Source organism: Chinchilla lanigera, unplaced genomic scaffold, assembly GCF_000276665.1.
Source record: "Chinchilla lanigera isolate Chin_1 unplaced genomic scaffold, ChiLan1.0 scaffold00007, whole genome shotgun sequence".
Classification (NCBI taxonomy): Eukaryota; Metazoa; Chordata; class Mammalia; order Rodentia; family Chinchillidae; genus Chinchilla; species Chinchilla lanigera.
Genome location: NW_004955408.1, coordinates 1996475 through 2015484, shown reverse-complemented (window position 1 = coordinate 2015484; position 19010 = coordinate 1996475). Strand labels below are relative to the sequence as shown.

General features: G+C 59.6%; 1 protein-coding gene across 1 annotated transcript in view; it reads right to left on the bottom strand.

Annotated features, from left to right (window-relative positions):
• Col23a1 (collagen, type XXIII, alpha 1) overlaps window positions 1-19010 on the bottom strand; it is a 262912-nt gene that overhangs the window by 18974 nt on the left and 224928 nt on the right. Inside the window, exons 7-9 of the mRNA XM_013507342.1 lie at window positions 3351-3377; window positions 1657-1683; window positions 84-110 (exon numbers count right to left, since the gene is read on the bottom strand). Coding sequence (XP_013362796.1) covers window positions 84-110; window positions 1657-1683; window positions 3351-3377 — 81 coding nt within the window. The remainder of the gene's footprint in view (window positions 1-83; window positions 111-1656; window positions 1684-3350; window positions 3378-19010) is intronic.

The window sequence follows — 19010 nt, the reverse complement described above, 5'->3', positions numbered from 1 at the left end:
GAGCACAGCCTCGAGACGCCACGTTAGAGTAACACGGAACAAACCAGGAGGAGCGGGTGAGGGTGGTGGTGCTCCATGCTTACCCAGGGGCCAAAGTCTCCTGGTGCACCCTAGGAACCAAAACAGGAAATAGATCACCACCACTTTCAAGATCCTGCACATTTCCTGCTGAGCACTTGTGCTGTGTTCCACGCTTCATGGTTTGGCTCAATTCTAACCAAAGCAACAGGCAGGCCCTGTATTTATCTCCATTCCTAACGAGGAAACTGAGGCACAGAGAGGCCAAGAAGTTGCCCAAGGTCATGCAGCTAACTGACCCAGAGCTTGTAACAGGGCATTTTAAACACTGATGGCCTAGCCGGGTGTGGCAATCACACCTGTAATCCCAGCACTTGGGAGGCTGAGGCAGGAGGATCGTTGTGAGTTCGAGGCCAGTTCGAGTTTGTGTGGGCTACAAAGTGAGCTCAAGGCCAGCTTGAACTGTGTAGCGAGACCCTGTCTCAAAACAACAACAAAAAGAATTGATGGCCAGCTCCCCGCCATGTGGGCCCCAGACATGGCGGAGCAGGGACAGCGGCTGCCACTGCATCCTCCTAGGGCCCTGGACCTTGGGACAGGCAGGGCAACGACGGTGAACTGCACAAAGCAGTGAAGTGTGGGGCTGGCGAATCATGCGGCTGTGGATACCACAGCACCCGAGGCCCTGCTCAGGCTGTGCGTGACCCCTCGGCTTCAGCCAGAGGCACCGGGAAGGCAGTTGTGACGTGCACCACTGTGCCAGCGTCCCCTGCCCACCTCAGAACGCCGTGAGCACGAATTGTGCCATCCTCTCCATGGCTCTGTGGGGTTGGGTTTCACTTTTCAAATGGGGAAGCTGAGAGCCACCGAAGCAAGCAACCTGCCCACGGCCACACCGCTGATGGCGGAGCCAGAATGGGAAGCGAAGGCTCTGAACACCAAACCCCGTGCCTTCCGGCTTCTCAGCCCCGACGGCGTCAGAGCCGCGGCCCCCGTCTGCACGGCCATGTGGCTGGGGGCCTACTCCCAGCGCTCCTGCTCCCCATCTCCCAGCTGAGGTCGGGGTGGATGTGGCCGGTGCTGGCCTTCCCTGGGGGCCCTCGGTGGGCCCTGCCGTACTGGGTGTCTGCTCTGATCCTCCTCCCTGACCCCACCGGCAGGAACAGGGAGCACAAGGACCCTGGGCTCCCTTCCAAGCTGTGGTGGGCCCAGCCCTTGGGGGCGCTCCCTGTGACTTTCAGTGCCGAGTGCCAGGGGGTCTTTCTCAAGGCGCTCGAAGATGGCACTCTGCCACGCGCTCCTCCCCGCAGAGCACACCGGGAACAGACACGACTCAAGTTCCCAAGCGCTCCCGAGACCCTCGCGCACTGTTAATTTCTTTGGAAACTGGTCAATCTGAGAAGCTTGTGCCTCTGAGCTTCGTTAAACCCTGGTGCCAGATTTCAGACTGAACTCTGTCAGCATGTTCTGCTGTCAAGTGTGAGTCTCCTCGCCATTTGAGGAGGTAGGGATCCCTGACCCCACTTTACAGGTGGGTAACCCAAGGCTCTGCGAGGGGCTCTGAGTTGCCCAAGGTCACACTCTGGGACTGGCACCCTTTTCAGCCTCCAGAGTCTGGACAGCTTCAGCCGTACTTACCTTTTCCCCTTTGGGGCCTGGAAGTCCCTGGAGAAGGAGAGGGAGAAAGAAGAGGTGTGAATGCAGAGAGGGAGGTGGGCTCCCCTTCCCACGGCCCTGTGCGGTTTGGGGCAGATGGACCCGCGACACTGGGCAGAGCCGGGGAGGCCGAGTGGAAATTCCACACACACGCCCGCTCCCCTTCGCAGGAGCTGCCCTTGCTGGTCTCATGGAAGCGCCTCGCCTCAGTCCTCAGCACGAGGGAGGCAAGGGTCTGGTGGCCGCCCACAGGGCCAACGGATGCCCACTCCCCTGGGAAGGGGACACAGGCAGTTCCGCCCCTCCGGACAGCACAGTGCCTCACTGCTCAGCACACACCTATCTGTGAGCAGATGCGGGAGGAGACCACCCTGGGGGCTCCCTGCAATCTGCAGGGTTGGGGTAGACAGAGAGCCTGTCCTGGCAGCACACTGCCCTCAAGGAGGGAGCCCTCCACCTAACTGTCCCCCTCCTCCCGTCAGTCTGCCCCCCATCCCAGCCATAGCAATCCACCCCCAGGGATCTATGTGACTGTGCTAATTCCCCTGGGCATCCGATGCCCCGGGATCACGGGCTCGTGAACCAGGTGTTGAGAATGTCTCAGTCCAACGCCCACCGTGGGATCCTGAGAATGGATTGGGACACTCTAGGCCTGCTGCAGGGACTTCAGACTCTGAGAGCTAAACAGGCACCAGGGACCACACTGCCTGCATTTCTCCACGGCTCCAGAGGGAGGCCTGAACGCATTTCAAGACAAGAAGCCTGGAGATAGGGGATGCAGAGGCCACCCAGGAAGCAGTCAACAGGTGGCCACGGATTTGAATTCAGAAGACAACCAATGGCCTTATTGCTTTTCTGAAATCTCTAAACTTCTAATCATAGCACATTGACTCCCCCAAACCTAAACCTCTAACCTTAACACTAAACCTAAGCTTAAACCCTAACTCCCCCCAAACCCTAACCTAACTCCAACCCTAAGCCCAAGTCCAACCCTAACTGTTATGGTTTAGGCCTAAAATATTCTGTAACGTCTCACGTACTCATGGGAGGGCTTTCGGAAGGCGATTAGATCGCAGGGGAGGTGCACTGGCCCGGGGTGTGAGCCATTGGTGATGATCTCATAGCTCAGTCTGCTGTTCAGAGGCGAGGCCTGGTCAGAGGAGGGGTGACGGGCGCGGGGCTCTGGAGGGTTTATCTCCCCAGCTGGCTCCTCCCTTCTCTCTCTGCTTCCCAGCCGTCATGAGGTCAGCAGCTTTCCTCTACCACGCACTTCCACCATGCCGTCTCTGCCACAGTCAGCCAGCCACGGACTGACTGTGAAAACCGTAAGTGAGAAAAACCTCTCCTCCTTTAAACTGTGGTGCTGGGTATTTTATTCTAGGGACACGAAAGAGACCTAATATAATATAATATCATAATATCATAATATATTAGTCTCTTTAGTACATAAACTCCAAACCTAAACCCTAACCCTAAACCGTAACACTGATTTAACACTAACCTAACCCTAAGTTGAATCCTACGGTTTAACCCTAATCCTAAACCCTAGACTCTAACTCCAGCCCTGACCCTAACTCTCTAACCCGTCGGTCCCTTGCCCGGAGTGCTCGGCAGTCACCCCCCACGCACAGGGACGGCCCATTCTGGGGACGCTCCATGTCCTTGTTATCACTTACAGGCTTGCCATCCAGACCCAGCGGTCCCTGGGAAAGGAGAGAGCAGAGGTTACACTCGGGAATGGCAGGTCTTCTGTATTCAGTGACAACAACATGCAGCCTGCCCTGAGCCCAGAGGCCTGGGTACATCCCGCGTGGCCTGCGCGGGGTGGGCACGTGGCCACACCCCCTCAGTCAAGGTCACAGCATCAGGCTTGAGCCTGGGACCCAAGCTGAGCTGTGAGTGCCGAGCCTGGGACTTTCAGTGGTGACCCATAGGGGAAGAGGGCTTTTTTTCTCCAGACTCAGCTGAGCCTGGAGCTCTGGGGCTACCACGTGGCTTGAGAAAGAGGCAGCAGAGCAGAAAGCAAAGCGAGAAGCAGAGAGAGACAGGGCTGAGGCCCCATGCTGCAGCTGGGCCTGCCGTCTCCCCTAAGGCAGCCTGAGCGGGTTTCCCGCTCATAACCGAAGAGTCCTGAGGGCTCTGAGCATCCGCAGGGCTGTGGCCTTTGCTGAGTAACACAGCGCAGGTCCCGAGAGAGCTGGGACTGCAGAGGGTCAGCAACTACTGCAGGGCTCCCAGAGCCGGCACGCGGGCAGCCGTCCGCCGCTCAGCTCAGCGAGGCTGTGCCTGCCTGCTCCTCCCCGCCCAGGTGGTCAGGAAGCCAAGGAGGCCGCACACCAGGACGTTCGGTTTCTGTGGACCCTGACCTCCATCCCGCTGCTGTCCCTCCTCCCTGTGGACCTGGCTCCGGACCCCAGCAGAGGTGTGAGCTGTGATCCTTCGCATACGTGCTATCTGCTGGGCTCACCCTGCCTGCGTCCGGCTTCCCTGTTTTTCCGGGAAGCGCTGCGGGCTTCTCCACGCGCCCAGGGCAGCTGTGAGGGCCTGTTCCCAGCTCAGGAACAGCGGCACCAACAGCGGCTGCGAGGGCCTGTTCCTGACTGCGGCACCAATAGGCGCTGTGAGCGTGAGGTCCACACCAGCCTCCCAGGAGTCAGGAAGGAGGTCTGAGCCCTGTGTCCCTGGGCGTGGATGGGGGCACGTGCAGAGCAGTGCTGTACAAACTCGCAGACCCGGTGTTCCTCCTCTGAGGCACGCGGGATCAGTAGTGTTCTGCAGGTTGGTTTGTTTCTGGGTTTTGGGACACAGGCGGAACACCCCCATCTGAAAATCTGAAATGCTCCAAATCCAGAACTTTTGGAGTGGCAAACCAGGCTGGCCTCACGTGGGAAACCTCATCCCAGAGAACCTTGCTTCACAGATGTTACCTTCAGGAACCCTCAGGAAGGTGCATGTGACACATGAATTTTTTTTGTCTTTTTGAGACAGGGTCTCGCTATGCAGTTCCGGCTGGCCTTGAGCTTACTTTGTAGCCCAGGCTGCTCTTGAACTCACAACGATCCTCCTGCCTCAGCCTCCCGAGTGCTGGGATTACAGGCATGCGCCACCACATCCGGCCATGAACAGGTTTTGTATCTAGACTTGGGTCTCACTCTCAAGACAGCTCACTGGACAAATGTTTCAAAATCTAAAAATTTCCAATTCCAAAGCATGTGGGGCCTGAGCGCTTTGGGTCAGGGATCCCAGCCTCTCTGTGTGTTCACAATGAGGGACCTAGGGGAGAGGACCCAGGTCTAAACTCTGTTCACCTGTCCCGTGAGCACCCTACACAGAGCTGGAAGGTTGGTGTCTGCCGTATTTTAGGTAGTTTTGTGCACAAGGCCTGACCTCACAGCCTGCCCGGCCTTGGCTTCTGTCCTGGATTGTCCGCTTCGGGTGCAGCCTAGGGAAGACCAGAGAGCTGCTCTGAGAGGCCGCACTGGGGAATCTGGTTCTGAAAAGTGTGCACGCATGTGCACGCGTGTGTGAAGGGGCAGGCAGGGCGGGCAGAGAACGGCCCGGTGCCAGTGGGACGTGGGGCCTCTGGGCCTCAGCGTCTCCGTCTCCCTCCCGTGGCCTCTCACAGCCCCGCGGGAGTTCGTCCTGTCACTTTCGGTGCCTCCGCTGACGGCTGTGTACGGCCAGGCCAGCCTCTGCCCCTTGGTCCCTGTGCGCCAGCCGCTCCTGGGGACTCTGGCTTCCTGCAGTGCTGTGACTGGGTCGAGCGTTTCTGGCTGCCACAGCCTCACACTTGGCTGAGGGTTTGGACATCACACCCATGGCCTGGGGCGGCTGGGGCCCAGGAGAGGGCGGAGGGGTCACCCCGGCCAGGGCCTTGGTGCCACCTCAGCTCCAGTCCCATCATGGACCGCCTGGCCCGCCGGGATCCTGTGCTCAGCTCCTGACTGCTGCGACCCTGGACCCACAGGCCTGACGCTGGGCCCGCCCGCCTCCAGCCTCTCTGGCTGTGTCCTGCGAGGCGTCTCTGCCAGGCCCCTCCCCCAGGCCTGGCCCTCCTGGCTGCCACGACATACCCGGGGCCCAGTCCCAGCCTGGACCTCCCCAGGAGCTCTGTGATCACTGCAGCCACCCTGTCAGGTCGGTGGCATTGTCTCCTCACCCTGCAGAGGCCCAGATGGGAAGATCTTGCTGGGCCCTGTGCTGGGAACAAGCCCGGGCCGTGGCCAGGACCGAGGCCCCATCCTAGGGGCCTGTGCGCCGAAGCCCCTGCCGCGGTCTCACCTGGCACTGCCCCCCCTCCAGCCTGGCCCTGCAGCCTCTGTTTATGCTGAACTTTTTTATCGTTTTTGTGCTGCTGTGGATGAACCCAGGGCCTCTCGTGTGCTAGGCCAGAGCTCCGCCCGAGACCCTGCCCTCCGCCAGCTCCTCAGCGTCCCTGGTGGGCCACCCTAGTTAGTGAGAAGCCCCTTAAGCGAGGGAAAATCAAGTTTCCTGCGGAGGGTCCTGTCCACCCTCAGTTTCCGGGATGTCGGGTTGAAAAGGTGCACAGGGCTGGGGCGTAGCTCCGGGTTGCTCCGGGTCACATGCTCACCTAGCACGCGTGAGGCCCGGGTTCCGTGCCCAGCTTCACAGAGAACTACAGAGAAGACAGCCCAACCAAACAAACACAAGCGAATAGTCTGTGTCCTTCCATTAAAGGCGGGGAATGGGGTCAGCTGAGCTCTTGGCAGGGCCCGTGTGGGGCTGAAGACATCAACTCCAGCTCTGCCAGCACCCGCGCCAGGAGCCGATGGCGCCGTACTCCTGTGAGCAGCACTCCATGCCTGCGCCTGTGTCCACACGGACGGGGCAACCGTGCCGGGCCTGGCCTTCGGGACGGGCCTCTCACTGCTGTGGCTTGCTCTGCAGAGGTGGCTCCAGGCCCATCTTTGTTTTTCCTCCTCCTGTACTGGGGATTGAACCCAGGCCCTTCACATTGAGATGCACCCCCAGCTCTTTTTATTTTGTATTTTGAGACAAGGTCTCATTAAGTCACTAAGTTATCCAGGCTGGGCTCAAGCTAGAGAGCCTCCTGTCTCAGCCTTGCACGGTGCTGGGGTTACAGATGTCCTCTGTGTCCGGCTATCTGGGCCTGTCTTGGAGGACCCCTGGGCAAGAAAGCTGTCAGGAATTCTCTGCAGGAATTTTGTCTGGGTCCCTGCTGAGCTGTGGGGAGACCCGTGGGTGCACAGAGGCTGCCGGGGACCCTGAGGAGGGGTCTCCAAACAGCAGAGGAAGGAACAGGCGGACCCGTCTGGCCTGGGCAGGACTCTGACCTCCCCTCCCGCCCTGGGCAGGCTGGGCCAGAGGAGGGATCAGTCGTGAAACTCGAGGACAGACCCCTGCCCACGGTCACGCGCACACTGCGGTCCCTGAACAGGTGCCGCACGGCGCGAGCCCTGCAGGGTGAACTGCCTTGCTTGGGGAAGGGTCCCGTGGTCAGGAAGGTTTGAGAAGCACTGACCGACACCCCGGGAAGCGGCTCCTTCCTGTGAGCCGTGTCTCAGTCATTTCCTGCTCTGCACCTCCGGGAGACCGATTTCCGGGCTGCACCAAACCCAGGCCCGGCCGAGCCTCAGCAAAGCGGTTCCACCCTGCGCAGACGTCTTGGACACTGCGGCTCCCAGGGCTGGGAGCGAGACGGGGCTGGCTCCCGTGCTCTGGAGAGCGGGGTGCAGAGGGCAGCCCGGGGCAGGAGGGCCAGAGCCTCACGGTGGGCAGGCTGGGTCCAAGCGCTCAGCAGCCAGTCTGGGTGGACCGGGCTGTCTGGAGTGGGTGAGGCCCCTCCCCTGCTGCTCCCCTCACGCCTCCTGCAAGACCAGCAGGAGAGGCCAAGCTTTCGGAGGCTTTGGAGCAAGCAGCTCGCAGGGCTAGGCAGGGCCTGGCAGGCCCAGGTTCGAATCCCTCCAGCTGCCGGCTCTCCAGACACCACGGCACCATGCCTGTACGCGCCCTGTCCCCCCCTGGGTCTGCCCTGCCTGATCAAAGCTTTCAAATCCACCGGAGGTTTTCAACACCTCTGCCCTCCGCGAAACCCCACAGCTGTTTACAAGCCCCGCTCTGCTCTAAGTCGCTTCCCGAGATCAGCTGGGCTCAAGGTTGTTTCCGGCTGTGCAAAAAGCAAACAAAGCCCCTCACGGCCTCTGAGGGGAGGCGGACGGAGCCCCAGCTGCCTCATCTGGAAACCTCGGGCCATGCCCTCCTCTCCAGGGACAAGGACCAGCCAGTCCCAGCTCTGTCTCCCTCCTTTCTCTTCTTCGGCAAGGGGACCCTGCAGGCAGGCCGGCACGGAAGTGGGTTGCAGCGGCCCTGAGGAGCGGTGGTAGGCGTGGATGCAGGCAGCGGGACACCAGGCCGTGCCACCTGGTGACGTGCACTGCTCTCCCTCCAGGGCCCCACTGTGTCCTCCCCCACTGAGGTCCACATAGCCACCCCGGGGAGCACTGCAGGCGACAGAGGAGGCCTCCTAGTAAGTGTCCAGCCAGGTCATCCACGCTGGCCTAGGCTGGCCCTGCGCCTCCCTGTAGCTGGATCTAGACAGGGACGAAGGCCGGGAGGGCGGAGCAAGGCCTGGACTCCTCCTTCTGCTGTGGCTCGGCCTAGAGACAGGCCAGAGTGGCTGCGGACCCGGACCCAAGCTCCAGTCTCCCGGTTTCGTGTTCTGGTGCAGGCTGCAGCTGAGTGACTGCCCAGCTCTCTGCCCATCACGATTGCTGGCAGCTCTTGGGGGCAGAGCCCTTGATATGTACTGTGCCAAGGCCCCTGGACAGCCTTCCCAGGACCCTCAGGCCAGGGCCTGGGAATTAGGCCCTAGATGCTGAGGACTATCAAAGTACAGGGCTGTCTGGGCTGGAGGGCAGGCCTGGGGTGCACATTCCTGTGTGAAGTCTCCCTCCTCTGTGGCCTTCTCTGGTGCAGCACCTCCAGCTGTCAGCACCAGGCCCTGTTGATGCCCCAGGCCAGGCTGCTGGCACACAGCTCCCTGAGGTCTGGCATTTCCCAAACTTGGATTCACTGCCCCAGGGCATGGAGAGAGAGCGCCCCAAAGCTCAGGGCCAACCCACCCTTAGCCTGTGCTCTGGGGCGGCCAGAGACCCTGGTGTGCTTCTCTGTCTAGTGGGCTCTGCACCCACCCACTGTACCCCAGCTCACAGCATGCTCAGGGGCATCGCTGGGCGGGGCCTGAAAGCCTGCACATGGCCCGCGCCTGCCTGCCTCTGCCACTGGCCCTCGCCCCGCAGCTCCTCACCTGGAAAGTGGAGGCCGGGGCTTGGACCTGGCTCCCTGGAGTCAGGCTGCCTTTGATCCATGCAGTTACAGAGCAAAGTAAGAACCAAGTGAATCCGCTGGAATGGTTAGGAGCGGCATTTCACCTCCACACCCAGAGCTCGGGATTTTCTTGAGCGGGGAAGAGCTCACAGTCCCTGGCCCCAGTGCCTGCCTGGCAGTGCCAGCCATGCTGACTGCTTCTTAGCCGAGCATTGCTCAGGGCCATGGCTTCCATGCCCACTACAGTCTCATGCCTGTGGTTGCCCCGCCTGCACCGGGCCCTCTGTTTGTTGCCCTTGGCCTTGCAAGGCCCCCAGACCCCCTTCAGATATGTGGCTTACAGGGTTGGGGCCAGCTGGCTTCCAGTTGTGGGCGAGGGCACGTTCCGAGAATAGCCCATGCGTACCGGAAGCAGTTACACCTATGGCCACGTTACACAGCCCGGCTAGGGGAGGTGACGTTCACAGGGCTCAGCCTTTGAACTGACCCTAAAGACCGGCTTAAATCGCCTGGTAACCCAGCTCTGAGGTGTCGCGGGAACCCGCTCACCCTGCCAGGTATTAGGATCCCCTGGACCATGCACGCTGGATTTCCCAGATTCTCACTCTTCAGGTACTGGACCCCAGCTCTACCCTGGCCTTCTTGACAGTGGCCTCCGGGGCTGTAGGGTGGACAACCGAGGCTGGGCAGTGTCCCTCAAGGGCAAAGAAATGGCTGGCACCGTTCTGAATCCAGAGAGCTGCTGTAGAACCTGTATTCCCAGCTTTCCGGAAATATTGGAAGATGTCAGGACCGCCTTGCATGGACTGAATGTCCACATCCCACTGAGGTGGGCAGAGCCCCGCAGCTACCCACGCCCCCGCCCCCTGTGCTGTCCTGTGCTCCACTGGCCTCGCCTGCCTGCTGACCAGGCCAACCCCATAAAGCACTGTGAGCCCTGAGCCTCGTCCGCACAGCCAAGCTCTGCCCCGCTCGCCTGCCCGCCGCGGGCCTTGGCCTCCGCTCGCCTCCTGTCTCCCGTCCTCCACGGCCCTGCTTCTCACACAGGGGACGTCGTGGTGTCCACATTTGCATCCCGCAGCCCTCAGGGCGAGCTGGACCCCCTCCCGGCCTCCCGGGCCTCCTCTGGAAAGCAGCTGTGTACGGGTGGGCTGGCTCCCTGGAGCGGGGGGAGAAGGTGGGCGGGGGGGTAGTGCATGGGGCCAGGAAATAGAGTGCACAACCCCACAGGCACTGTCTTATTTTTCTTTTCTTTTTCTGCAGTACTATAGAGCATTGCTAGGTCCTTCAGCACGCTGGCCAATGCGCTACCACTAAGCTACACCCCCAGCCTTTTTCAGTTTGAGACAGGGTCTCACTAAGTTACTAAGCTGTCCAGACTGGGCTTGAATGTGAGATCCTCCCGTCTCTGCCTCTCAAGTAGCTGGGATGACAGGCATGTGCCACTGTGCCCAGCTCGGGTGTGACTTCTTATGTGGCTGTCACGGACCCAGCCACAGCCCCTGAGCCGCGGACCGTTACCATCCCAGGTTACAGATGGGAAGGGCCAGGCTTGGCCAGGCCGCCCTCGGACACCTGCCTGAACCTCCCGTCTCCTGGCTCACCACGCGCTCGGGCTCCTGCGGGGCGTGGCTCACGCCGACCCCCTCCCTTCAGCCGAAGCCATACCCGGTCGGGCATCAAGGACAGCGTCTCCCAAGCATGGCGGGGCCGAGGGCGTTGTCCACGGAGGGAGGGGAGCAGAGTTAGGAGGCCCAAGGAGGTGCCAGGAGTGGGGAGCTGGAACCTGTGACTGAGGAGCTGCGCCCCTGTCTGGAGTCTCGCTGCAGCTCCCCACTCCCGGGCAGGCGACCTCGCACACCCTCCATGACCAGAATTCACCACAGTGAGCTGTGATGGGTCTGCGGTTTCTGCTTCAGCCCTCAAAGGCCAGGGTCTCCACCTGGTCCCTGACTTGGTTTTGTCCCTGAGCTCCCAGGGGTCAGGAGAACGGGGCTTCGGGAGGTGTCCACAGTGCTCCCTGGGGGGGACAGGAGGCGGCTGGCCATGCTGCCCGCACCGGCCAGGCCCACCTTTGCGCACTGTCTGTCGCATAGCAGCGCCCACTTAACCTCTGACCCCACCACGCCTCCTCGGGCAATACCCCGACCCCCTCCAGGTCCCCGGTTTCCCGCTATGCATGCAGCCTGTGTTCTCTGGTCCCGACCCCATCCTAGGTGAGGCTGGAACTCGGGGAAGGTTTGAGCCTCTCCGCTCAGCCACAGGCTCTGGGGGGCAGGCGCCCTGCACGAACTCTTTCTGCCACGTCCTCAGTGCCCACTGGGGTCTCAGACACAGAGCACGACACCAGATGAGCCCACGGCCCAGGAACAATCCCGCCGACCGGCCTTGGGGCAGTCCCCCACCCAGGCGAGCAGCCTGTGGGCACTGGAGGGCACCCTGGACCCGCATAGGCGGACCTGCCCATGCCTGCCCAGAGGACGGGAAGTCCGAGGGACGGGGCATGGGGGATGCTGGCCAGCCCTGAGCTCAGGGCGTCCCCGCTGGGCAGGAACTCTCTCGGCTCCCCTGGGCCGGCCACCTGGCTCTCCTGCAGCTGAAGGGAGGGCGCCTGGGGTGGGAGGCCACAAGGGCATGGAGTCTGGGGACACCCGCAGCCAGTCCTGTCCACGCACAGGCGGGCGGGAGCAGGGCTAGGTCCTGAGTTCAGGGGAAGCCGGGTAGGCAGCTTCCCACCCACGGGCCACTTCCTCTCGAGCCACGGCTTTGCGCGCTCATGCAGGGCTGTGGGTTGTTCTTCCATGCAGAGCCAGGCTCAAGCGGGCCGTGCTGCTGCCGGGGAAGTGGGGAGAGGTGCCAGCCAGCCCCAGCCCGGGGCCACTCTGCCCCAGCGCTGTTGCAGGCCGAGCCAGGGCCTGCAGGGCAGCCTCCTCGAGGCCTCACACGGTGCTGGCCCTGTGTGGTGACGTGCCAGGGCCGCAGATGTAGGCAGGCCCAACCAGCGCCGGAAGATGCCAACCGCTGGCCAGGACAATGGAGCTCGGGAGCCCGGAGCCAGGAGCACAGCTGAGGCCCCTGGGGGCTGCCTCCTGTCCCCTGGGCGCTCCCGTGGGGCACTCAAGGGAAGTTGGCCGAGGAGCACCTGCCCTGTGCTGTGCTGGCAGCCGGGGGAGAGCCGGGTGTCGCCCCGTCCTGCGGCCCCCCTCCAGGCCTCCCCGGAGCTCCAATCTGGGGGCCATTATCGGGGACTCAGGAAGTCTGTTTTCATCCCGTCCTGAAATCTGGGGAACTGGGGAGCAGCCCTGCAGGGGTCAGAGGAAAACGAGCCGGAGGATGTTGAAATCTAAAAGCAGATGAATTTGGGGTATTACAGATGAATCATTTAACTAATTACATTTTTACAATCAAAGCTGTTTTTGAACTACGAGAGCAAGAAAGCACATGAATGTGTGGTACTCTGTGGTCCTTTCTTGTTCACTTGATTAATTCCAAACAGTCCAACTGAGTTATTCATTTCAAAATTGGTCCCAGGCCGGCACGTCTCACAGACCGCATTCCGGCCCGGAGCTCACACTGTCCCCTGGGGCTGCGACCCTGGTGACGCCGTGCAGGCCTGCTCCCTGGGCTCCTGTGACTTTAGCCAGATGGGCCCTGTGTGCCGGGAGGGAGAGGCCGGCGTGAGGCACTGTGATTCTGCTCAGAGCCGGCCCCCAGCCCCAGCCGGCCCTCACTTCTCGGCTTGATCCTCATGGGTGCAGGACTGCGGCACCCTCCTTCTAGAAGCCCCTTCCTCCATCTCTGCCCCGCAGCCAAGAAGCCTGTCCAGAAGCAGGGTGCACCCACTGTCTCTGAGCCCTCCCAGATTTTAGAATCCATCATCTATCTATCTATATCTATCATCTATCTACCTACCTATAATCTATCTATCTACTATCTATCTTTCTATCATTTATCTATTTTTCTATTTTTCTATCCACCCATCCTAGGGATGGGACCCAAGTCTAAACACAAAACTCACTTATGTCTCATATACAGAACCTGTCAATTTTAGACAATAATTTATGCCCCTGCACTTTGACGGGTTACAGAGGTCTGGTATGGAAGTTTATACCCACAGGGTCATGATAGTGCACAGAAAGCTTCAGATTTCAGAGTATTTCAGGTTTGTTTCTAGGTGGCTTCACCTGTCCAGCTGTCCAGGAGATGCAGGTGCTCCCTCGGCTTCCAGACTTCCACCAGGTAGGGGTTGGCTGGTCCCTGGGTCACTCGGTCATTTAGTGTCACCTTCCCTCTTCCCCGCCCATGGCTCAGGTCCCTGTCCTGATCGCATGGGACCACTGGCAGCTCCTGGTCACCAAGCCCTCACCACGTGCTCCTGTACCTGTCCTCCAAGGGCACCTGCCTCCCTCCAGCACGCCTCAGTGTCCTCTTCCACGGGGCCTTGGGTCCAGGCAGAGTGGGGGCTGGAAGCGAGGAGCTGTGTGTGGGACTCAGCATGGCTGGGTGTGGGAGTGGGGGTGGGGGCTGGGTGGCGAGCGGCCTGGACCCAGGAAGCAGCTTCCACAGTTTTGGTACCAAACCAGCGGGGATTTCTGCACCCTGCCAACCTTGTCCCCGACTCTCAGCCACATGCCTGTGCAAGGGTCCTGAGCCCCACTTTGTGCACGGGGAAAGTGCAGGACACAGAGCCATGCATTTCATGCCAGGCAGCACAGGTCTTTGGGACAGGAAGGATGAGCTGGCCAGCTCTACTGCGGAGCACAGCCTGGGCTTTCAGCTCCTGCTGCAGGGCGGGAGGAATGGCAGAGGGTGAGAAACAGCAGCTCTTAGGGAGATAGTGTCATTGGGGTGAGAGCAAAGTTGCCTGGAAGAGCAGCATGGCTCCTCTGTGCCTCAGTCTCCCCGTCCACAAAATGGGCACAGATCGCAATGTGCAGCTGTCTCCTTCACCACAGGGGACAGGTTTCCAGACTAGCCGAGTGGGAGACCTTGGCAAGTGTCAGATCCTGCACCTGCAGGCCGACGGTAAAGTTCCACTTGTGAATCGGGCATAGGTAGAGAGTGGCACCGATGAATAAAAAACTAGAACAACTGCAACCCATTACTGTAACAGAAGGTAATGAACGCTTAAGGTCAAGAAACCAGAAACGATTTATTTCTGGTTTTTCCACTTAATATTTTCAGACCAAAGATGCTGACTGCAGGTGAGAAAAGGGCCAAGAGGAGAGCGCAGGTCAGGAGGGCCTGGCTGTGGGGTGGACGCTGTTGGCTCCACACAGGTTTTCATGCTGCATTTCCAGTCCCCTGAGAAGTGGCCTAAGGCGAGACTGCAGGCTGCTGGGGCTGGGGGCTTGGGAGGGCCAGGGGCCCAGTCTCCCTCTGGCTTTCTGATTCCCTTGAGGGGCTGGGGCGGAGCCCAGGGCCTCCTATATGCGAAGCACATGCCGCCCTTAGCTTCCCGTTTTGAGATGGGATTCCTTCCTCTCACACGAGCTCTGTTACTAGACGCTGGGCCCTCCACAGAGGCTGAACCAGCGCCCAGGCCTGTGTAGTCTTCAACTTTGGACCTTGAGAACCATCAGCTAAAGAACACTTGGTTGAAATTAGTCTGCTTCGGGTGTTTCATTATACACCAAGCCAGGACGGGATGTGTTTTGAACCTGTGACGTGCTGCACTGACCTGATTCCTAATGCTTTCCACGGGGCCAGGCCTCACACTTTGCAAACGCAGGTGCAGAAGGGCAGAAGAGCAGCGCAGGGCATGCTCGGGCGGTCCGTGGTGGCTGTGCCCTGGCGGGCCCTACGCCGCTCCACCACAGCTTGACAGAACAGGCCGGGCCAGGGAAACAGAACTGAACATTCCATCCCGAGGGGGCGACTTTCTTGCCAGTTTCAAATGATGGCTATGACACAGATGGGAGGACGGGGACGGGGAGGGGCGAAATGGAAAAACGGACTCTTTAAATTGGATTTGTTTGTTTTCATGGAAAGTAGGAAAGAGTCTTAATTTGACAATGGGGGTTATAAAATGCAGGACTTGGGAAGAGCGCTCCAGGGCTGGATGAAAACAGGGGTGAAGCTGCGTGTGGTGGCGCACACCTCTGACTGCAGCACTTTGAGAGGCTGAGGCAGGAGGATCAGAAGTTCAAGCTCAGCCTTGGCAAATTAGCAACTTAGAGAGACCCTTTCTCAAGAAGAGTTGGGGATATAGCTCACTGTGAAGGCCCAGGGTTCAGTCCCGGAGGCGGCAAAAATAAAAGCACAACACAGAACAAAACCAGGGAGAACGGGAGACCGACTCCAGCAGCGTGCGGGCCCTGGCTCCCGCCCTCACTGGCCAGCCCGGCTCGTCACGGCAGATCCTGCAGCCTGGTGCCAGCCTCGGCCTGGCGTGCAGCAGGCTGTGTCTCAGCTACGTCCTGTGGCCTCTCGGCTTGGGAGTCCCCGTCTGCCACTGGCGGTGCAGGTGAGGAGAGGCGCAGGTCCCCCTTCCTTCTCTGTTCCCACAGGAGGGTTAGGAGGGGGCCTGCTCTTGCGCAGCTCTTTCAAGGTCAAGGGGTCCCAGCAAGTCCCAGCGTCCCAACCCCGACCCAGTGCAGTCAGCCGCTCACTGCAGCCCTCACGCTGACTCCGCGGGTCACCGGCTCACTCACGCCAGCACCACGGCCCCGAGGGGACCGGACACGCAGGGCTTATTCCAAATGCGAGACCCGAGACCTCCTCTTCCTTGCTGGGAACACTTCCCCCAAGATCACTACCTCTTTTTCATCATTTAAGTCTCGGTTCTAATGTCATCTTCTGCCAAGAGCCCTCTGATTATTTAATCCAGATTATATCCATCCTTCACCTAGCCCGCGCGCCCCCTTATCCCTGTTTAATTCTTTTTTTTTTTCATTGCACTGCGTTAGGTTCAAGAAATGTGCCCGCTGCCTCCTGAAAGTGCAAAACACACTGGAAAGTCATTAGAGCTCCGTGTTGAGAGCCGAGAAAGTCGAAAGGCTGAACGAGGAAAGAAGGATCCTGCTGTAGGAGGCAGGCGGTGAGGAGGATGTCTAATGTTTTCTGTGAAAGTTGTGGGGACAAGATGAAGGCCTGTGGGACAGAAGTCTTTCCATGTAGGTGGCAGTCAGGGCTTAGAAAAGGATAAAGGGGCTGGGGTACCCAAGATGCCCACCCCTGGAGATCGCACTGTGCCCTTGACAGTCCTTTTTCTCTACCCCACAGCAAACCGCCCATGCCGGTCTCCACCCACACAGCTGTCGCCTGGCTGTGGCTCGGTCTGACCGATCTCTATGCCACCCGTGTGCAGCTCAGGACATGGCATGGGCCAGCCAAGCCTCCCCCATTCATGAAGTGCTGTAAAAATAATTGTATCAACAGAAACGCCGGTACTAACCCAAAATGCAGGAGTGCCACATTGTTGATTCCTGAAGTTCTGAGCCCACAATTCCCCCTGTGCTGCTAATTTCCGGATGTCCGCTAACCCGTGGACCTACTGGGATCCGAAAGCTCTGGAAGGCGGATTTCCTCTTTAAACACTATATCTGCAATTCTAGGGCCTACCACCAGGTGGCAGGATTACCCAAACCTCAGAACCAGTTACACCAAGACTACGCTTTAAGCACAAATACGCCCTAACTTAAAACATGATACATGCGTTCATGTATTTTTAAATCTATCATGTTGAAATAAATTAAAAATATAATAGCCACAGTTGTCTGGGACTTAGGAAGTGTGACACATTCACATGCTATTGGTGTGCCCCTCACACCTCCAGGCAGCAATTTGACATTTAGACAGTTATTTGAAGCCTACATTTATTCCCCGACTGTCAACCAGAAGCATGAGAAATTGTCACTATAACTAATATCACTTGGAGACTAGTCAAATAAATAAATTACACATATGAATAACTACTACGTATGAAGTCACTACATTGTCTAAATTTTTTTTCTTTTTTTGGTGCTGGGAGATGAACCCAGCGCCTCTGCACTGAGCTGCATCCCCAGCCCTGTTTTTTATTTTTAATTTTGAGACAGTGTCTTGTTAAGTCACTAAGTCACCCAGGCTGGGTTTGAAATTGTAATCCTCTTGCCTCAGCCTCCCAGAGTGCCGGGATTACACACATGCAGCACCTCGCTTGGCGCTATAGACGCATTTTCACGATATATTAAGTAAAAGGGGAGAAAGGTGACAAGGGAGCATGTCCCCTGTAATCCTGTCTTTATGCCAATAACTGTAAAAACAAACTCACATCGAAAGATTACTGGGGGAACGACCTTCAAAATATGGAGAAGGCAGGGCTCAGAGTATAGCTCAGTGGTAGAGCACTTCCTGAGAATGCACAGGCCCTGAGTTCCACCCCAGCACCTCGAAAAATCAACAAATATTGAGAGGATTTACCTGTGCGTCGTAGTGTGGATGGCTGCTGCTTCTTTTGTTTTGTGTGCCCTTCTCTATTTCCCAGTGCCTTACTAGACACTTACTAGACACCCCTTTACTGTACCCAGAAATGTGCCCGAGGCACCTCGGGTGGGGCTCACAGGCTGGCCTCTGTCCAGGCCGGAAATGGACAAGGTGACCCCGGGCCCTGGCAGCCCTGACCACCGTGGCCCCGGCCTGGCCCGCAGATGTGGGTGGCCCCGTCCCCACACCCCGGCTGTGGCTGCCGGCCGCACATCTGGACCTGGTTTCAGCTGAAGGCCCTGCTCTCCTGCGCGACCCTCAGCCTGCGCTCCGGCTCTCATTTCCCCTTAGGAAGCAGCAAGGGTCTGGCACAGAGAGAGGGGAAAGTCTGCTCTGAGGCTGGGCCTGAAATTTACTAAGCTGCAAAAAACAAAACAAGAAATCCAAAGAAGCAAAGATAAACATTAAAGAATGTCCAAACCCAGACCAGCACCACCAAGGAAACCTTCTCCTCCACTGGCTGCTCTCAGAGCTGCCGGCCTCCCGCATACGCAAAGGTCCACCGGGTGTGTCAGAACGACCCCCCCCCCCCGCTTTTCTTTTTCCTTTAAAAGCATTTATTTGGGGCTGGGGTTGTAGCTCAGGGGTAGAGGGCTTGCCGAACACGCACACGAGAAGCACAGTATTTTAGTAATCACAGTGACTGAGCATGCTGCGGGCACAGCACGGCCTCTCTGCACGGATGCAGTGTGGGACGGGGCGCTTGTGGCTGTCCCCGCTTTGGTGAAGAGTCACCTGTCCCCCCGCCCCCGGGCGCGATCAGCTCCGCCTGCCAGGTCCACACGGCTGAGTGAGAATGCAGTGGCCTGGCCAGTTGAGCCGGTGGTGACCCTCGGCACACGCAGGGCCTGGGGTGCCCTGGGCTCCTCCCCAACTCCTAGGACGTCGCCTGCTCCCCAGAGGCTATGAGAGGGGCTATGCCCAGGGGCTGCGGAAGTCCACCCTTCCCCTGCCGCTTTCTCTCCTGCAGGGGAAGGCGAGTAGGGGGTCGCGCCCACCCGTGGGTCTCATGCAAGGGACCCGACCCATGGGGGAGCTGGACAAGTGGGGGTGTGGGGCGTGCAGCTTATTTATGGCGCCGGTGACGGACAGGACACCCTGAACCGGCCTGGGGGCAGCTGCCCAGGGCGATGCCCACGCTGCTGAGATGAGGTCTGCATGGCAGCTGGGCCCGCCAGCTGCAGGCAAGGCCAGGGGCGCCGTGGCACCAGCTCCCGGGGACTGACGGTGCCCCCAGGCTGCTGGGGCTTCCTGCACTGCGGACAGGAAGGGGCGCCCTTGCTGGGCCACACTGCTCCCTGCCTCAGGCCCAAGGGACGCTGGGCTGCACGCACCCGTCTCCACGTCCTCGGGTCCCTGCTCTGGGCCCAGGAGGGCCGGCTCTTCCTGCGCGCAGCGTCCTAGCGCAGTCACATACGGGCCCAGCGCCAGGCGTGCGGCAGGTGCGGAGCGGGCCTCATGTCCCCGGCCACCCCGGGAAGCGGCGCCGTCACCCGGGGCAGGTGCGGGGCCAGGCTGGACACAGGGCCGCCCGGCTCCGCCGCTAGGGGGCGGCAGAGACG